Source organism: Cynara cardunculus (assembly GCF_001531365.2).
Source record: "Cynara cardunculus var. scolymus isolate 2C chromosome LG 3, CcrdV1, whole genome shotgun sequence".
NCBI classification, from domain to species: Eukaryota; Viridiplantae; Streptophyta; class Magnoliopsida; order Asterales; family Asteraceae; genus Cynara; species Cynara cardunculus.
The window spans coordinates 33,619,835-33,638,726 of NC_037530.1; the positions used below are offsets into that span (position 1 = coordinate 33,619,835).

The 18,892-nt window shown below is 33.9% G+C and overlaps 3 protein-coding genes across 3 annotated transcripts; 1 reads left to right on the top strand and 2 right to left on the bottom strand.

Annotated features, from left to right (window-relative positions):
* Positions 1 to 920: 920 nt before the first annotated feature.
* LOC112508893 (serine/threonine-protein kinase STY13-like) lies at positions 921 to 5,277 on the top strand. Its single transcript, XM_025113723.1, has 6 exons — positions 921 to 1,381; positions 2,127 to 2,248; positions 3,699 to 3,895; positions 4,132 to 4,306; positions 4,427 to 4,561; positions 4,866 to 5,277. Exons 1-6 carry the CDS (start codon positions 1,069 to 1,071, stop codon positions 5,070 to 5,072), a joined length of 1,149 nt encoding a protein of 382 aa, XP_024969491.1. The 5' UTR covers positions 921 to 1,068; the 3' UTR covers positions 5,073 to 5,277.
* A 6,054-nt stretch (positions 5,278 to 11,331) lies between these two features.
* LOC112508894 (bidirectional sugar transporter SWEET5-like) lies at positions 11,332 to 12,883 on the bottom strand. The gene is made up of 6 exons (XM_025113724.1): positions 12,844 to 12,883; positions 12,424 to 12,460; positions 12,027 to 12,243; positions 11,763 to 11,924; positions 11,558 to 11,677; positions 11,332 to 11,460 (listed from the first exon to the last, which is right to left on the bottom strand). Exons 1-6 carry the CDS (start codon positions 12,881 to 12,883, stop codon positions 11,332 to 11,334), a joined length of 705 nt encoding a protein of 234 aa, XP_024969492.1.
* A 3,408-nt stretch (positions 12,884 to 16,291) lies between these two features.
* On the bottom strand, positions 16,292 to 18,645 carry LOC112509786 (protein DELETION OF SUV3 SUPPRESSOR 1(I)-like). Its single transcript, XM_025114938.1, has 3 exons — positions 18,580 to 18,645; positions 18,314 to 18,431; positions 16,292 to 16,570 (listed from the first exon to the last, which is right to left on the bottom strand). Exons 2-3 carry the CDS (start codon positions 18,408 to 18,410, stop codon positions 16,440 to 16,442), a joined length of 228 nt encoding a protein of 75 aa, XP_024970706.1. The 5' UTR covers positions 18,411 to 18,431; positions 18,580 to 18,645; the 3' UTR covers positions 16,292 to 16,439.
* Positions 18,646 to 18,892: the final 247 nt, after the last annotated feature.

Here is an 18,892-nt window from a genome sequence, read left to right on the forward strand (position 1 = left end):
AAAATATAATTTAATTTCTTCAAAAATGAAATATGACATCTTTAAAAAATAAAACAATTTTATTAAAAAAAAAACGCCCTCCATTTAATACCATTTAATGTGTTTTCTTTTTCATCATATTATATACTCATTTAATCACAACCGTCGATCAACAAAATAAAAAGCTCAAATCGGATAACAAAGTTAATACTATTTACTTGATTAACAAATGATTGCACCTCTCTCTATATATAATATTCTTAAACTATTAATTATAATATAGGCACGAGCGGGTCGAGGAAAATGATACAGACCCCCACCCCATCCCCGGCTTGAGCCAGACGATAATCCTTGTTCCCGTACGTGGGACCTAATTTAGCAGGGAATCCCGATCCCCTATCGACGTGGGTGAAACAGGTCCCTCAAACGATCAGAGAAACCAGACAAATCACCATGCCTAAATAATATCTTATTAAATATATTATATATTTTAATTATATAATTAACGTTGCAATTTATAAAATGAGTAAGGTATTGTTTTCTTTCTCTTAAACATTTAATTTCAAGTTTTTTATTGATGGAATATAAAAATAATAATTTTCTCTTAAAATAATTATTTCGGAAGTTCTCTAAATTTAAAGAATTTCACTTTTTTTTTTTACTTTGAAGAATCCATTAAATATAAAATTAATGCACAATTACGAAATAACTATTACATAATTAACAATTAAGAATTCTTAACTTAATAACGTTTTTAGTTAATATTTATAAAGTATTTCATTAGTAATTTAATCAATAATGGCATATTTTATTAAAAATATATTTATTAATTAAATAATGAAATATTTTATTAGTTATTTTTTCAAGAAAAACAATAAAAATTTGTATTTAATTTAATTAAAAAAATAAGATAAATACATGAAAAAGAGAAAAAGGTGTGTGGGTACTTGTACATATCCGGAAAAGAATAATGGTGGATGGCCTCCCTCGTACCCGTAGCCGTAACTATAAACAAAATTGATTTTGATTTACCCACAAAAAACACCCAATTTCACTGCTGCTTTGTATCAGCATCGCCGATTGGAAGAGATGAAGGAGAACAACAGTAATGATGGGTTTGTAAGGGCAGATCAGATTGATCTAAAGAGCTTGGATGAACAGCTTGAGCGCCATCTCAGCAAAGTATGGACTATGGAGAAGAACAAAAAGAAGCAGCCGGACTTTGAAGATTCCGCCGCCGCTGCCACCACCAACGTCGTCAGACCATTGCCTACCGCAACTAGTAAGATAGAGAGACAGGAGTGGGAGATCGATCCTTCTAAGCTCATCATCAAAACTGTTCTTGCTCGTGGTACATTTGGCACCGTCCATCGTGGCATCTACGACGGCATGGACGTCGCCGGTCAGTCTTCCCTTACTTAATCCTACTTCTCTGCACCTATACAGTTATTTTGTTGAATTTAATTTCCTGGTTTGACTTCAAATTCTACGTTTTATGATGCACATTTGCAAATTTCTGACATTGAATATCGTAAGACAACGGTAATTTTGATTCCTCCGACTTTAATTTGTTATTGTTAATAAATAACAAGCAGTTGCAGTATTTATGAGCTTGAAATCGTAATGGGTTTTTGCCTATTTACGTTATTTAATTTTTAATGTCGACTGATTGGGGGAAAAAGGGGGTCGGGGGTTACGGATGACGCCATGACGGTGGTAGGTGCCCGGCGGTGGCTAATGGCTGTGTAATTGTAAAAGTGAAAATGGTCAACATGAAATCCGTGACCTACACGGAGAACGTTTGACTTTTTTGCAGGTGCTTCCAGTAACTATTACTGATGATCTTCTTGTGCTTCCGACTTTCATGTGATCCAACCTGTATTTTTCTTCCCCAATAATTATTCCATTCTTTGAAATTAGGGTTACAAATTATGATCCCAATTGTGCTTTATGATCTTAATTCTCGACAATCTAACACAATTCAAGACTTTTGAATTGTGGGTTTCTCTTCTTTAGGGGTATTATCATTATGGTTGTTTTAGAAATTTATTCGAATGATTATGGAATGGAGACGGCTTACGCAGGGTGGTTGTTTGTACAACGTAATCTAATCGACTAAATTCTCCTTTATTGTTTGATCTTGTTAGTGAAACTGCTGGATTGGGGGGAAGAAGGCCACAGAACGGAGGTTGAAATACAATCGCTTAGGGCAGCGTTTACGCAAGAAGTGGTGGTGTGGCATAAGCTTGATCATCCTAATGTCACTAAGGTCATAATATACATACTTTCATCTTGAAAATAATCATACAAACCCAACATGTTGATAAGGATCAGAATTTGGTGACTTTGTTGTCGTGTTTATATATAAGTTTGGTTGGCTTATGTTTACTCTTTGAGGGGTTTTCTAGGTTCAAATCTTTCCATATGCCAAGTTATGATCTTACTTAAATTTGTCATCGTGTAGTTCGCTTAGATAGAAAACTATATCTTCTTTACAGATATCTAACTACACCTCGACTTTTATGGTGCCTCAAGGATCGTATTTGCAGCATACACGACAAAGTGGGTCGATATGTCTATTTAGAGGATCCTAAAAAGGCATAACATAAATGCCACCTATGTATGACGTATCTAATACCAAAACATGCTTGAGAAAATCTTGTTACCCTCCAAAAATGTAGCAGTGGGAACTCTAGATAAAAAGACATGCAAGTACTATCACTTAAATCTTATTATCAAGCTTTTCAAAATTTAAGCTTACATGCTTTTATCTTTTCCATAAGCCGGGGGTTTTAAGAGGTCAGGTCTGCTTACATCTTACCCTCTCCATACCCCGCCTCCAAGTGGGATATACCAGGCCCGTTTGGTTTGATTGTTATTTTTGGGGAAAAGAAAAGAAACACGAGTATGTGTAGATCTCATATACTCTTCTCCCAGTCTATTCAATAGAAGGAAAGTGGTGGTCTATCTGATACACACCATGACTTTCACAACCTTTTCTGGTTGCTTGGGAGGTCTCTTGCTGTTTAAAGATATAGTCGATATGGAAGAAAGTAACAATGTAATTTAACTTGTATACAAAATGTTATAAGGAAACATAATAGGCGCGTGTAGGACGCCAAATAGTTTAAGATTAGATTTTGCTTTACAATGCCTCATTCTAAGGATTTTATAGATCATTTATATTTCTATTCTTGGTCATAATCCAGAATATGGGAGTCAAATCCACAATGTAGCGGAAGTTGGCAAGAATGTATCATGATTACCCGAGTGTCTACGGTGCTCAAACCCAAACAACCTAGGCCTTCCTCTCTTTTACCTTCCCACAAAGTAAGTATGCCCAAACTAGAAATTCAACTGGCATAACGTCGACAGAAGTTCTGGTAAAACCAACAAGAAGTCAAGAGCAATTATGGACTTATGGTTGACCACCCGAACACTTAGGCCTCCCTCTGCTTTACCTTCCATCTCACCCAAACATAGAAAGTATGCCCAAAAAAGAAATTTAAATCGACATCTAGTTAACAGAGATTCTGATAAAACCAAAAAGCAAACTGCCATAAAGTCGATAGAAATGATGGTTGAGTCTAGGGGAGTTGAAACGAACAGTTAAATGAATTTTGAATTCATAATGGCCAATGATGGGAATAGCTTTAGTAGAAGTTGGATATAGTGAATACTTGCTGATGCTAACTATAAGAAACAATGGTGTAATGCAGTTCATAGGGGCAACAATGGGTTCGTCAGAGCTCCAGATACAAACCGAAAGTGGTCAAATTGGGATGCCAAGCAACATTTGTTGTGTTGTGGTAGAGTATCTTCCCGGGGGTAATTTGAAGTCTTACCTCATAAAGAACCGCAGAAAGAAGCTGGCTTTTAAAGTAGTTGTCCAAATGGCACTCGATCTTGCAAGAGGGTATGCCCTCCTAAATCTTTATGTTCTAATTTGTACTATTGGCTTTTTAATTCAATACAAAAACGTCCGATTTATAGCGTTGTTATACAGTATTAATGTGGGCATCACAATTTTCACTAATACTCGAAGAATTTTATGTCACTTTAAGTTGAAAATTAGACTCCGCTAAACGGACTTTATCTTTAAGTGCTGTAATACTCAAAAGATTGCATCTTTAATTATTGACTTTTTACTAGGTTAAGTTACCTGCACTCTCAAAAGATCGTACATAGAGACGTGAAGACCGAAAATATGTTGTTGGACAAAACCAGAACTGTTAAAATCGCTGATTTTGGGGTTGCTCGTGTTGAAGCCTCCAACCCAAATGACATGACTGGCGAAACTGGGACCCTTGGCTATATGGCCCCCGAGGTATGGCTCCCAAATCTTATATGAAGTCAAAAAGTCATACCCCGTATCAGCATCTTTTTTGTTTTATGTCATCATGGACCGTTAATCGGATGTAGCACGTGTTTTGTAAACAAATTCCAGGTCCTGAATGGCAATCCGTATAATAGGAAATGCGACGTGTACAGTTTTGGCATCTGTTTGTGGGAAATATATTGTTGTGATATGCCGTACCCGGACCTTAGTTTTTCAGAAGTAACTTCTGCTGTCGTTCGCCAGGTACAATCTCGGCCAATCATGTAAATACATATCATTATATTATTTTATTAATATTTTGATTCTCTCTTTTCAATAAAAAAAATATGATATGTGATTGGTGGACAAAGAGGAAACAAGTTTTTGTTCGTTGTAGCATACATAAAGATCAGCGCTTCATGAATTATTCATGATGAATATTATAATAAATATTGAAAATGAAAATGCATGATAAATAATATTCATTGAGCAGGAATTATTCACGAGTAGTTGGTTATTTACGATTTGTGGGTGGTTTAGTTGGTCTAAAAGTGGTAAAAACGTGCAGAATCTAAGGCCGGATATGCCAAGATGTTGCCCAAGTTCTCTTGCGAACGTAATGAAGCGATGCTGGGACGCGAACCCCGACAAGCGACCAGAAATGGAGGAGGTTGTGAGCATGTTGGAGGCGATTGATACATCGAAAGGCGGAGGTATGATCCCAGGTGATGAAGCTCAGGGTTGTCTCTGCTTCCGTAAGCACCGCGGGCCGTAAAACTTGGATTAATATTTGAATGTCCAAAGATCCGACCCGCTTTTGCAAAGAAGTAAGAAATATTTAATAGATTCCTGAAACTGGGAAAATGTTAGATGCTTGATGTTTGTAGACTGTGAAGGATGTAATTAAAGCTTTATGTTTTTCATTTCATGTGATTGTAGACACACTTATATTTGACCCCACCAAATCACAACTCATTTCATTCTCTCTTCCAAAAACAATAACATATTAAAGTTAAAAAAAAAAATCCTTATTTAAAGAAACGTCATTTAAAAACTATAAAATACCATTGATCTTATAAATATATATATATATATATATATATATATATATATATATATATAGAAAGGAGTGATCAAATAAAAACTGTCTCCATTTGTGTAAACCAATTTTACCCATCCATTTTCTTGATCAATGGTTTATATTAATCAAGGTTATTTAAAGAAATTAAAAATAAAAAAAATTGAAAATACATTTTATAATACTGATAAGGGCAAAAAAGGTAAAACCAAATATTCATTTATTCAAGGAAACTATATCATGTATATCATATTATTAATGAAACTAATCTATTTTTTGTAAAGTAATTTATTATTTTTACGTTAACATTTATTATTATTAATGAAACTAATTTATTTTTCATCTTACAATTATTTCATCGAACCACCTACATTATGCACCCGTTTCATTTTTCATTTTATCTACTGAATGGATCACCTACACCATCACTGAAACGGGTTTCACCATGAAAACAGTTCACCACTCATTGTTCAATTACGCCATGAACCAGTTTCACCTTCATGAAACTTGTTTCATGTAAATTAATTTTTTTATTTCACTCATGATTTGATGCATTCTTTTCTTTACTCCTTACAATCTTCAAGATTCTGGAGCATATTACAATCTTCAATATCACGAAGCAGATTCATCATGTACCTGTTTCATCATGCAATTATTTCATAACGAACCAAATAAATTATGCACCCGTTTCATGTTCCATTTTTTTCTACTAAACGAATCAACTACACCATCACTGAAACGTGGTTCACCATGAAACGATTTCATATTACTCATGAATCAATTATAACATGAACCAGTTTCACCTTCATGAAACATGTTTCATTAACATTATTTTTTTAATTTGAACCATAATTTACGATTTCATTCCATAATGTAATTCAATCTTCAAGACCCGTTTGCAGATTCAATCTCATAACAATATATCAAATTCAAATTTTTAATATTATAATATAATTAAATATTTAAATGTTACCATTTATACAATTTCCTTTGTTACGTTTCCTTAATTAAGATTTATTAATAACTTTCATATTTAATAGAAAATATTGTAAATTACCTAAATACCCTTATTGATTAAATTTAATTAGAAAAAAATGAAATTTTCCTATTAGTCGAAATTTGTTTACACGGTTTCTTAGAAATGCACGCTTTTCATTTGAACGTGTCCTTATATATATATATATATATATATATAGAGAGAGAGAGAGAGAGAGAGAGAGAGAGAGACTTGGGATCATGTGAGACCAAAGGTTTTTCGTGAGGCCTGTAAGATTAGTTCTCAACCCTTGGATTAGATCTACAATCTGTACATTCATAATCACAAAATTGCCACGAGACTTCTCAATAATCACAAAATTGTCACCGTACATATTTAGACCATTAGCTTATAAAATTGATCAATAAACATAAACTGGTCTTACGGGTCTCACGAAAAACCTTTGGTCTCACGTGAATCCGACCCTATATATATATATATATATATATATAGAGAGAGAGAGAGAGAGAGAGAGAGGGGTTATATTACAAACCGTCCGATTCATAAAAACCATGCAAACCTGCGAAAGTGTTTAGCCGATCCGAATTTGACAATATCAATACTTGAGGTATAAGTTGATAGTAAGCTGAACTTCATGGATACCCCTGAGATCGTCACTGATCCGAAGACAAAAGTTTTGAGAAATATAGAAATCAGTCTAGTGAAAGTACAGTGGCGTTTTCATAAGGGTTTAGAAGCTACATTATGAGCTGGAATCGAAAATGAGATCAAAATATCCTCAGTTATTTGATTGAATGAATTCCTAGACAAAATTCTTCTGAGAGGAGGATAATATGATAACCGGTTAATTGATCATAAAGCTCGTGGTTACTTTTGAGAAGTGATGATAAGTTGAGGGGTTAAATTTGTTATTATGCTTAAAATCATTTAAAATTAACTCACCGCCTCTTTGTTTTATTACATGATAATATGAGATAAATTTATTTAACTCATTGGGATGATATGAGATTTAAAAGGAAATTTGGTGAAAAAGGTTTATGTGTGTGTGTTTTCTGGAGTCCGAAGGAAACAGAAGCAAAAAAGAGAATAAGAAGAAATTGATTATGTGTTGTTACCTGGATTTATTGTCATTGATCTTCATATCTTCTTCTACGTAGATTATATAAGGTGGGTTTAATTTTACAAACTTTCCTTATTTGGAAATTTGATGTAGAACCATATGATTCTTTATATGAATAGTTGTTATACAACTGTTTTGGATGCCATAATTGTGAGACTTTGAAATGTTTATATCATGTGTTGGAATAAGGGTGACATATCAATGAAATGTATATTTTGGTTATAAGGCTGACATATCAAGAAGAGGTGTATACTGGATAAGGGTGACATCAATGAGCGATATATACCAGGATAAGGGTGGCAAAATCATGAGTTATAAAATATGGGTTTTTGATCAAAACATTCATTATTATCGCATCCTTATGATGCGATGACTGGAAGTTGTCGCATCTGTGTGATGCGATAACTTAGAGTTTTCGCATTCTATTGATGCAATAAGAAGTGTTTATCGCACCTATATGATGCGAGGAAGGATGCGACAAGTTGACTTATCACACCGTGTGATGCGACAAGTTGGGTTCATCGCACTAGTATGATGCGATGAAATGAGGGTTGCAAGGAGATGAGGTTGTCTCAACCATGTGATGCGAGAAAATTATACATTCATCTATATGATGCGACATGTTCACTCAGAATGTATTTATCTAGTTATTTGGCTATTTTGATGCGATAAATGAGGTTCGTTATATTAAAATGATGTGTATTTGTTATTATTATAAATATGAGTTCATGAATGTGATTTGGTGATTATTCACCCTGCAATAGCATCAAATTGATTTTTCACTAGATCTCAAGGTCTAACCCTCATTTTACGTTTTAAAAATGTGCATTACAAGTCAGACTCAACCAAATGACAAGGGAAAAGAGAAATTGTGAAGTGTTGTATTTATACTTGCATGGAAGAATAGACTAACATGTTATTCTTTTGTATTAGAATACTTGTTATGTATTCAAGTGTTGTACAAAGATTTTATGAAAAAATTTGGTAGCTAATTGTAATGTAGCCTTTATAGTTAGTGTATGGAATTGTTTGATCTTAAAGGGGATCTTCTATAATTTCGCACGTGAGGGGTTAAGCCTTACAAGGAGCTCTAGGAACTCTGAATAGTTGTTTAAACAGCGAGTTGTGTAAATTATATTTCATGATATATGAAAATATATGTTTATATTCAAATATGATCTTAGGGTGTTACATATCATGAAATTTTGTCCAGTAAGGGTGCGTTTGGTAAGCAGAACAGGGTGGGACAGGACTGGACAAAACACATTTGTCCCATGTTTGGTGTGGTTTTATGTAGGACTAACTAGAACAAGGTAAGACACGGGTAGGACACGGTTGTCCACCCTTCCCCCCATGGAACTAACTAGAACAAGGAACATTTGACCTCTCTACCCTCCATCTTCACATCGTCGCCTGACTCGCCTCCATCTTCACATCGTCGCCTCCATCTTCCACCGTATCCTTCATCAATCGGCGGCCGGCGGCCTGGACAGAGTCGTTCCCCTTCACAAATCGACAGCACCAGTCGTTCGACTTTTCTCCTTTCTCCATACTCTCAGGTAATCGACAGCACCAATCGGCCTGAACTTTCGATTTTGCTGTTTTCTACTTCTATTTGCATAACTATATCTGAAACAGCAAGGGCAATGGGTTCTTCGATTTCGATTGTGTTTTTCGTTTTAATCGATATGTGAACTGTTCTGATGCCAATACGTTTCGATGATGTTTAATGTTCGTTTTTTTATGATGTTCTATGAGTTATTTGGATTAGCATCTTTTCGATTTCGATTTTGCTGTTTTCTACTTCATAGTGATGCTTGCCTGTGTTCTTCGTTTTTGAGACGTTGCCATAGTTTCCGATTCGCATCTCTTGATCATTAGCATATGAATTGGATAAAAATATAGAATGTTTGTTATTTGCCTCTATTTTGTGCTTTTGTGTTTCGAATTAGGTCAAGTTATGAAGCTTTTGTTGGATTCATGGACCGTCTTGAATACCCATCAGTTCTGTCGAGCTAAGGACAGTAACAAGTTCTTGGGAAACTGTTTTGCATATGTTTTAACTTAGTACAGAAGCAAAATAACGTTAGGGGTAAATTAGTCATTTTAATCAGTTCTGTCATGTCCTGTCCTGTCTTACCAAACGTTGAACAACTGTCATGTCCTGTATTGTCTTGTCCTGTTCTGTCCTATCCTATCCTGTCCTGTCCTGTCTGCGCACCAAACGCACCCTAATGGTTGTTTTTCACATTTCTTTGATATTTATGGGGGTTTTAAATAAATATATTTAGATATAAATATAATTAATAGGTTAGTAGGGAATTTATTTAATTGCATTGATATAAGATTTGCATATTTTGTTCTCATTTGATAATATTAATAGATATTTTATTCATTTTTGCTTTATTTACATCTCTATTATAGCTAAACAAATGATAAAACATAAAACATAAAATAATAACTCTCTTAATTAAATCATATTACATTATATGTTATAATCTTAGGGGCCGTTTACCAAACACTTACTCGAGTAAGCACTTACCAAGTCAGATTACCTCACCGGATGAATATGGTAAGGACTAAGAATCTTTCCCGGTAAGGGTGAGAGAAGGACCATGAGTCTTACCTGGTAAGTGAGGACGACGACTCTTACACGATAAGTGCTTACCGGGTGAATTGTTGCATACAATGTCGTTTTGATGGATTAAAATCTTACCGGTAAGTAATTAATAGTGTTAAATTTTACCGGTAAGCACTTACCGGATAAGTGTTTGGTAAACGGCCCCTTAGTTCATTCATTTCCAAAAATTAGTTATATCTTTTTTGTGAATTTAACTTTTAGGAGCTGGAACACCTATAAAAACTGTGATAATCTTGAGAATTTGTGTCTCATGTGTTATTTCATATGATTTTTTTTTATCTAGATATAGTTAATGTACTGATTTACATATATTTGTTTCATATGTACTCAGTTCACAATATGCGTGCATTTTATGTTTCACAAACACTCCAAAAAGTTTCACATTGTGAAGCAGAGACATTGTGAAACAAATATATGTTAATCAATATTTTAAATTCTAGTTTTAGATGGAAAAAAATATCATATGAAATTACACATGATGGACAAGTTTCAAGGTTATCATAATTTCATGGGTTTTAAAAAAGAATGTCCTTAACTTTTATAACTGTTATATATCATGAATTTATATAAAGTTAAAAAAAAACCATCCTTTTTAAGGGAAATTTACTAAAAAAGAATGTTTTTGGATTTTTACCCTTCTACCAATTTACATGGATTATTATTAACATGAATCAAAATTATATATATACATACATATACATCTTATATCTTGGGTTCACTCAAAACCATATTGTTTTCGTGAGACCATATTTTTACATTTGAAACTTTACAGTAAAATACTATGAAGATAAAAATAAATTGAACCTTCACAAGAAAAACACTGTGAAGGTTACCTCAACAGTATTTTGCTATGAAGTTTCAAGTGTAAAAAAGTATTTGAATAAATGTTTTGTAAAGAAAGCCAAAAAGTAAAGGCTTAAACTCATAATCGACAATAAAACCAAACAAATTCTTTTATTTCATATCAATCGATCTTCTATCCTTCTAGAACATGAATTCTCAATCTCGAAAAACCCTGTGAACAAAATGTGTAGGGCGGGGATACAAAAACAAGTGCACAATTACAACGATTCTCAGTCTCACCCTACATCTTATGTCTTAAGTAACATAAACCGAAAAGCTACCCAAGCATGCATACAAGAGCATGTGGCAGACAGATACACTGATGGTTATTATTGTAAATGCTCGTCCTTGATGCTTAGGCATTGGTGGATGCGGACATTTGAACCTCACTGGGTTCATCTTCGTCCCAGTTGGTGGTGCTGTAGTAGGTGGCATACAACACGAGTTGAATAATTGCTGAGATTGTTCCCAATGCATTTGGAACCTGTTCGTGTGAGGAAGTTTCAAGAAATAAGACGTGCATAATGTCATAAAATTAAAAAGAAATGTAAATATGTGGATATGAAACGATTGTAAGTTACCAAGATGTAGGGATCGAATTGGAGGAGAGCATAGATAACCCACACAATTCCGTTCAAGAAGCTAGCAACAGCCAAGGGAAGTGGCATGTACTTGACGCTTTTTGTCTTGATCACCATTTTCTGTTTCCCAGTTCGTCGTATTTAAATAATATGTATGATTGACAACAATAATCCGAAAAAAGAATAAAAAAAGGGTAATACTTACCATGACGGTCAATGGAGATGCATACATGAGGATGTTGAAAACTATGCAAATTAATCCGACGATCATAGATCTTGAGGCATAGGTGTGGAAGAATGTCAAAGTAACTACGACAATCACAGCTACGAAAATTGCTTCAATGATGAGGACGATGATGATCTTCTTCTGCATTTTGTAAGATTGTGAAAAATTTGAAATCAGACATATATATTTTTTTTTTTGAAAAATAAATTAATGTCAGATATAGGTGAGTGATTGTGTGCATACACGGCCACCCCATGAAGAGTAGATGAAGAAGATGGTGACATAAACGCATTCAATGGCGAATCCAGCACCATTGATTGTGATGACTAGAAGACTGTCGGGATGGACGATTGGGAGACCATAGAACGCCCACATAGCACAATTGAGAATCGTGGCAACATATGGATCTGGTTTGAAAGCTTGAACTGATTTTGCCTTGATAATCTTCATAAATGTTGGCCTGTAGTTTTTTCAGTAAATTATATGAAAGTTTCATGAATTAAAAGTCTGTGTACTGAAATAGAACTTTTACAGGTTTTTTTTGGGAGGATATAAAAAATATATTTTTCACAGACTTAAAAATAATTAGAATGTTAATTAAGCATGTTAAAGTGGTGATAAGAAGGAAAAGAGAAATTACACAGGGGAGAGAAAGAGAATGCCCGATATAATGTTTCCTGCATTGCAAACCCGAGATAAAAAAAAGTTAAACAAAAATTAAGGATTTATAAAGCTAAAATAACAAATTCTGACAACTTATGGTTTTTACAGTATAATAAACAAATTATTAAGACCCCAGTATACAAAAAACTGATATTTCTCGTGTCTTGTATGAGAGTGTGAAAAAATATATTTTTGTTGATCAATCGATGGTGAAATAATGTGACCTAAACGGGAAATGTGTTCATTATATGAAATAAATTTCTACATATGAAAGATATGTTTTTTTTTTTTTTTTTAATATCAAATACACTTTTCAAAATCTCAAGTTTGTTATGACAGACTTCTGTCGTGAAAAAAACAACAAAATCAGAACGAAACATTTTTGGAGGAAACGAACCGATCACTCCTACGAGGATTCTTAAAGTAGCAGTATCCATTTTATTATCTTTCAAGCAGCAAACGAGAGAAAAAACACGAAGAGCGGAAACAGATAATCAAGTAGTAGACAAAAATGAGGAAATTAAATTCAGAAGATCCGCAAATCAAAAGTGGATATGAAAATGGTTTATTTGGAGAACAATGAATGATGTTTATTGGAAAACAAATTGATTTGATTATGAACGATTACGTGATGAGGTATTTATAATCACGAGTTCTACATTACACCGAGTCTTTAATTAGAAAGTGAAGAACACTCCCCCTTTGCTTCCATCACAATTCTTGATCTAACATGTTTTTCGTATACTCCAGTTTCTAGTCTCTACGTATTTGTTGTACGAGTTTTGCTCACTGATCCATATTTCCAGTTATTCATGCATTACCATCCAAGTATGTTGGTTACTGCTAAATTTAGAGCTTCCATTCAGTATATTTTCGGGGGGGTTTTTTCCATGCATTTCAGTCAAATTTATATTATTTTTCAGGTTTTCAATAATTTACAACTTTTAGAAAAAGTATATTATCTTCGTACATTTCCGAATTTACATGTATTTTATAACTCAAAATTCGGAAAATAATTTTAGTTAAAGTTTAAAATTTTCCTTAAACAAAGAAAAAACAATAATAATTAATATCTGAAATACCAAAATAATCGCGTAATAAAATCTTGATTTTATTTAGCCACCAGATCAAACAAATTCGTTTATGATAATTTGACCGCTAATTGATTTTTGGTGGCTTTTATTACATCAAAAAATGCTAATAATGCTCGAAAAACCAGATGAATATGGTTTTATTTAAAACCTTAAGCATTGCCGTTTACGATCTAATATTGATTCTTAATAGTTATATTATTATAATTATCATTATTAATATTAATATTAATATAATGGTAATGATGACAAAATACTATTCTTGTATTATTAAATCAATAAAAATTAGTCAGAAATAAACAAATTAAAGGCTAACCACCATGATATATATATTCTTGAAATTCTTTTCTAAATACATAAAAACAATTTTAATATTTTACTTAAAATATTATAACCCATCTGAATTTGATATATGAGTGCTTAAAAATCATATTAATATTAAAAATTCAGGTTTTAAGTTTTTATTTATTTATTTATTAATCTGGATATTCAACCCGCTATGCGAGTCGACTAATCCCAAGACGACCACCTTTTTTGCAAATAACATAGAGTCACCGCATTTGAACCTCTATGGCCACAAGGGGATTTTTATTCCTCCTTAGATTTGAACCTGAGACCTCCCGATGCTTTTAACCTTTGGAGGCAAGTTCAAACCAATCCGACACCGCCCTTATGGATGGTTTTAAGTTTTTTTTTTATTGGCATGTGTTTGGATATTAATATTTTTCCCCACCAACCTTCTCAAGACCCTCTCTTTGCACACTTATATTTAAACACACCTTTCTTCTCCAGCTGATGCTTTAATCATCTTTCAAGAACCGGCAACAAAAAGGTGCAAAAAAATGGTGATTGAAATTGTGATCTCAGCTGTTTTATTAGTTGTGGGTATCTCTCTTTTTGTGGTGATTCATTTGTGCATAGTTGGGAGGACATTTGGCAGCATGAACACTAGTACTTTGGTGCACAGAAGTGGTACCATCAGCAGAAGTGGGAGTTTGTCTCAAGAAGACATCAAGAATCTGCCATCTTATGACTTCAGTTTGGAAGCACAAGAACCCATGGTTATGAGCTCATCACTTGAATGTGTGGTGTGTTTAGAAAGGTTCAAAACAGGAGAAAAATGCAAGGTTTTGCCAAATTGTAATCACAGTTTTCATGGTGATTGCATAGATTCATGGCTCATCAAGACTGGTGCTTGTCCAATTTGTAGGGCTTTTGTGGATATGGGAAGGGGGGAAACTAGTTTTTCTAGTGAAGTTGGTTTGGAGTTGAGATAAGGATTTTTGTGGGTGTTCCATATATTTCTTGTATAATTTGATTTGACTCGAAAGTTACGGTGTTTGACATTAGAGTTCCTTAGTTCGTGTATATTGTTTCGTAAAAGAGCTGATTTGTGTGTCGGTTTTTTGGTCTAAGTGGTTTAGTGAGAAACGAAACGCGTTTGAGTTTCTAACGTCGATTGTAAAATGGGAATTTAGGAATTTTAACTGGGTTTGTTGAAGATCAAAGTGTTTTGTTATACACGTAATTTGGTTATAATATTATTTGTTCATGTTGTCTGTGAAATGGTTTAACGCTAGAATATAAGCAAAAGCTACATCACGGTCTTATTTGTTTTGTTGATTTAAAAAGAAATGGAGATATGATTATTGATCTTATCTATTTATAGAATAAGAATTTAGAAAAATTGAAAGAATTTTCTGATTTTGAATGATTAAGTTCGCTTTTGCAACTCCGTTCAATTTCTGTTGATTTTGCAACTCATTCGATTTTGCTAGTGTATCAAATTTCATATTTGATTTTACAAGTATATACAGATTTCAGTTTTTCTCATCGTAAGGCCCCTTTCTAGAACGAATTAGTACACAAATTACATGTTGATACATGCAACTTCATCTATTTACGAGTCATCTGACCCAATATTATTAAAAAAAAAATAGAGGAAGTAAAATCAAGTTATATATACGAATCAACCTTTTCTTTGGCAATGTGGTTCATGGTTATCGTTAGCTCGTGCTATTAGACGTCGCTTGTTTCTAACACGAGTTTGAGAGGCACCAAGTGTTGAAAAACCCAAAATCTCACACACAACCTTCTCCAGAATATAATATAATTACTTGTGGTATATTATATTTTAGTGTAAATTTTGATATATTTTGACACAACATTTGTATGTAGTTTTTTTTAAAAAAATAAATTAATGAAAATATACAATTGATTTCGTCTTAGAAATGTAAGGATTTAGTTATTCTAAAAAAATGTCCAAGGATTCGATTATTCAAAATATAAGTCTGTTAGTCTTTTTAGACATTTTTCATTATTTTACCACATTAACCCGTTTTATACGTTATAAAGATGTATGTAACACGTTTCAGAATGTTCACCGTCTATTTGTACACCCTCCAAATAACATTTTCTGATTTTCATTTTCCTGTTTACGTTAAAAAGCCAAATTCACATATTCAAAAACCTAGATATGGTTTTCAAAATTTCCTGATTTTGATGATATACAAATGAAAACCCGTAATAATTTATTTTACCCTACCAGATTAATATGACAAGAATCGAGAATCTTACCTGAAAAGACCGCTTGACAGCGCCAAAAGTCTTACCAGGTGAGTGAAGATGACGACTACTTGTTTAGCGCTTACCGGGTAAATGTTCCTATCTCACTTGTTCTTATTTTTCTTATTTTTTGAAAACAAACTAATATTGTGTGAAAAATGGTTTCATTTTATTGTGATGATATAACATGACAAAAAGAAGCAAAATCACGGAACCGAAAAGGATTTCAATTCAAATTCTTGATTTGGTGAAAGCAAAATCAAAGGTGCATATGATGATGAGATCCACAAATTCACAAGTCCAGAATTTATACCAATCACTTGCAAATGGAGTTCATTCACTTCTTCTCAGTGTTGATTTCCAGTTCCCTCCTCAGTTGAAGAGAGAAGTCATCATTCACATCATCATCATCCCAATCATCTTCCCATTGTTGACTTACTTCCTTTCCTTCTTCCTTCACATCCCACTCTGTGCCAGTTCCATCATCATCATACATATGATTTAGAAAATATGCACAGAAAAGAGATTGATGAATCAACACATGATGTCACAAAAGAGATTGAATGATGCTAACAAAAATTGAGGAACAAAATTGCTAAAGCACCACTCGTGTGAAATTAAAAATCTAAGACCATCCACAATTATACCTCAATGATTACCCGTCCAGTCCCATCAGCGTACCAAACACACCCGTACCGACCCAAAGGCTTGTTTAATAGCAGCCAAAAACAAGAATCTGCCCACCTAGTTTCTTTCCACTTTGAAGTGATTTTGTTCAGCTCCATCAATTTTTAACTACAAGTACTTAAACAGCTTAAGTGATTTTATGCCAGATAAAAACTCTTCATGGACCAGGATGGACAGCATAGAAGCTTCAATGTTAACAAGCAATCACACACCATGTATGATTGGCAAAGGATAGACCTATGCAGCTAAATTGGTTGATGTTTTGGTTGCTAGCTAGCATAGGGAGTCTACCACGATGGACCAAAACAGAAACCCGGACAGTGCATTTCATTATGTATTCGATTTCAGGAAAGATGGCCCAAATACGTCAGAAGAAACAAAATGTGGCATCGTTGTCCCATAGTCAAGGTCTGGTTACAAAAACAGGCCATTTACACTTCTAGGTTAACAAGTGATTTAAGTTTAGAGCTGAAGAGGATCAACGATCAAAAGCAGCATGCAAGTTATCTATGATATAGGATATGATAGAAGCCTGGTTTGCTACAGTTTGTTCAGAGGCATCAATATTTCTTCCCCTCAATGGCTCAATGTAATGAAGATACAAATAATCGATAAAAGAAAAAATCTAGCCTAAAATTTGAGATTCACAACAAATACAAATGTATCACTGCATGTAGGATAGTATTCCCTATTCAGGTGATTCTACACACAGTACCTATGAACTGTTTAAGTGACATGGTACTTGGTAAAGTTAGGAAGTAAGACATCATTCCTGTTCACTCCTATGGAATTATAACTGGTTCCTTCCTAGGGAGCATATAGAATTTCTCAGAGTCTCTTCCTTTTAGTTATCAAAGCCTAATCAGTGATTCCACAGTCTCATATCAACCAAATGATTCACTACAAAGAGCTCAAATTTTCTGACTTCTCATTTCAGCTTCTCCAATGACCTTTGCATTAAGCCGAAACTGAGCCTAAGCTCGTTAACAGTACCTATTAAGCTTCATCCTATCACATGAGGTCATCTCCGAGGTAGCTTACAACAAAGATCGAAATCAAAACTTCTCCTAAGTGATATATGGAGTTCCACTACTAGTTAATCAGTGAAATAAAATATATCACTACTGCTACTCCTAATGCAGCTGCCCTGAAAGTCCAGACATTGGTAGCCAAATATTCATTGTCCTGATGAACAACTCCAACTTAGTTTCCAATTCCACAAATGGAAGTTGATTTCATAGTAAGGCCGATTTTCAAAAGGAGGCTTCTATCTACTGCGATCACAAAAATTCATATGAATGACTTGCAAGAACTAGAAATCTCCCTAATCAAGCAAGAAGACTGAAGAATTAACCAGTCACTTTCAAACAGGAATTTAAGAAAAGCAGCTACCCCTGTTTTAACTTCTTTCGACTTACAAACGAGTACGTCTTTTAACTTGAGGCTTACGTTAGAATGAAAAACAAGAATGAATTTGTATGGAAACTCGGAAAATTGTTGTCCAAGGTAGGGACGAGAGCTTACCATGATCGATTTCAAACTCTTCAAACTCATCGTCGTCCTCAAACAGATCAATCTTAGCTTCTTCAGTAGCAACCTTGGGTTGTTCGGTTGTCGCCATTCTTCCTTCACTTACAAGCACCTGTTGTTGATGGCAAAAGACAACAGAAATACGACTTAAGATTTAAGACAAGCATCACAAATTTCCAGCCATAATTTATGCTTAATAACTCGATTAAATAATCATCGAATAGAAATTGAAGAACAAAAAATCGTGATGATTAACTTACGAGGAGCCAAAAGAAGTTCCGATGGATGAAGGATAGACTGAAACAATATCAAGAACCTAGGGTTTCATTATGAATAGAGCAGATCAGCAAATTTAAGCCGGTGTTTCAGAAAACCCTGATCTTTTAGAAGATTACTTAATAGGCCCTGAAGAAATATGAAATGCTAAACCAAACCCTATACTTTGTTTATAATTTAACACAAATTGCATGAGAATGGAATGTACTTTAAAGCTTTTATTTTAGTATCTTTTTTTTTCATTAACCTGGATATCCAACCTGCTATGCGAGCCGACTAATCTCAGGACGACCACTT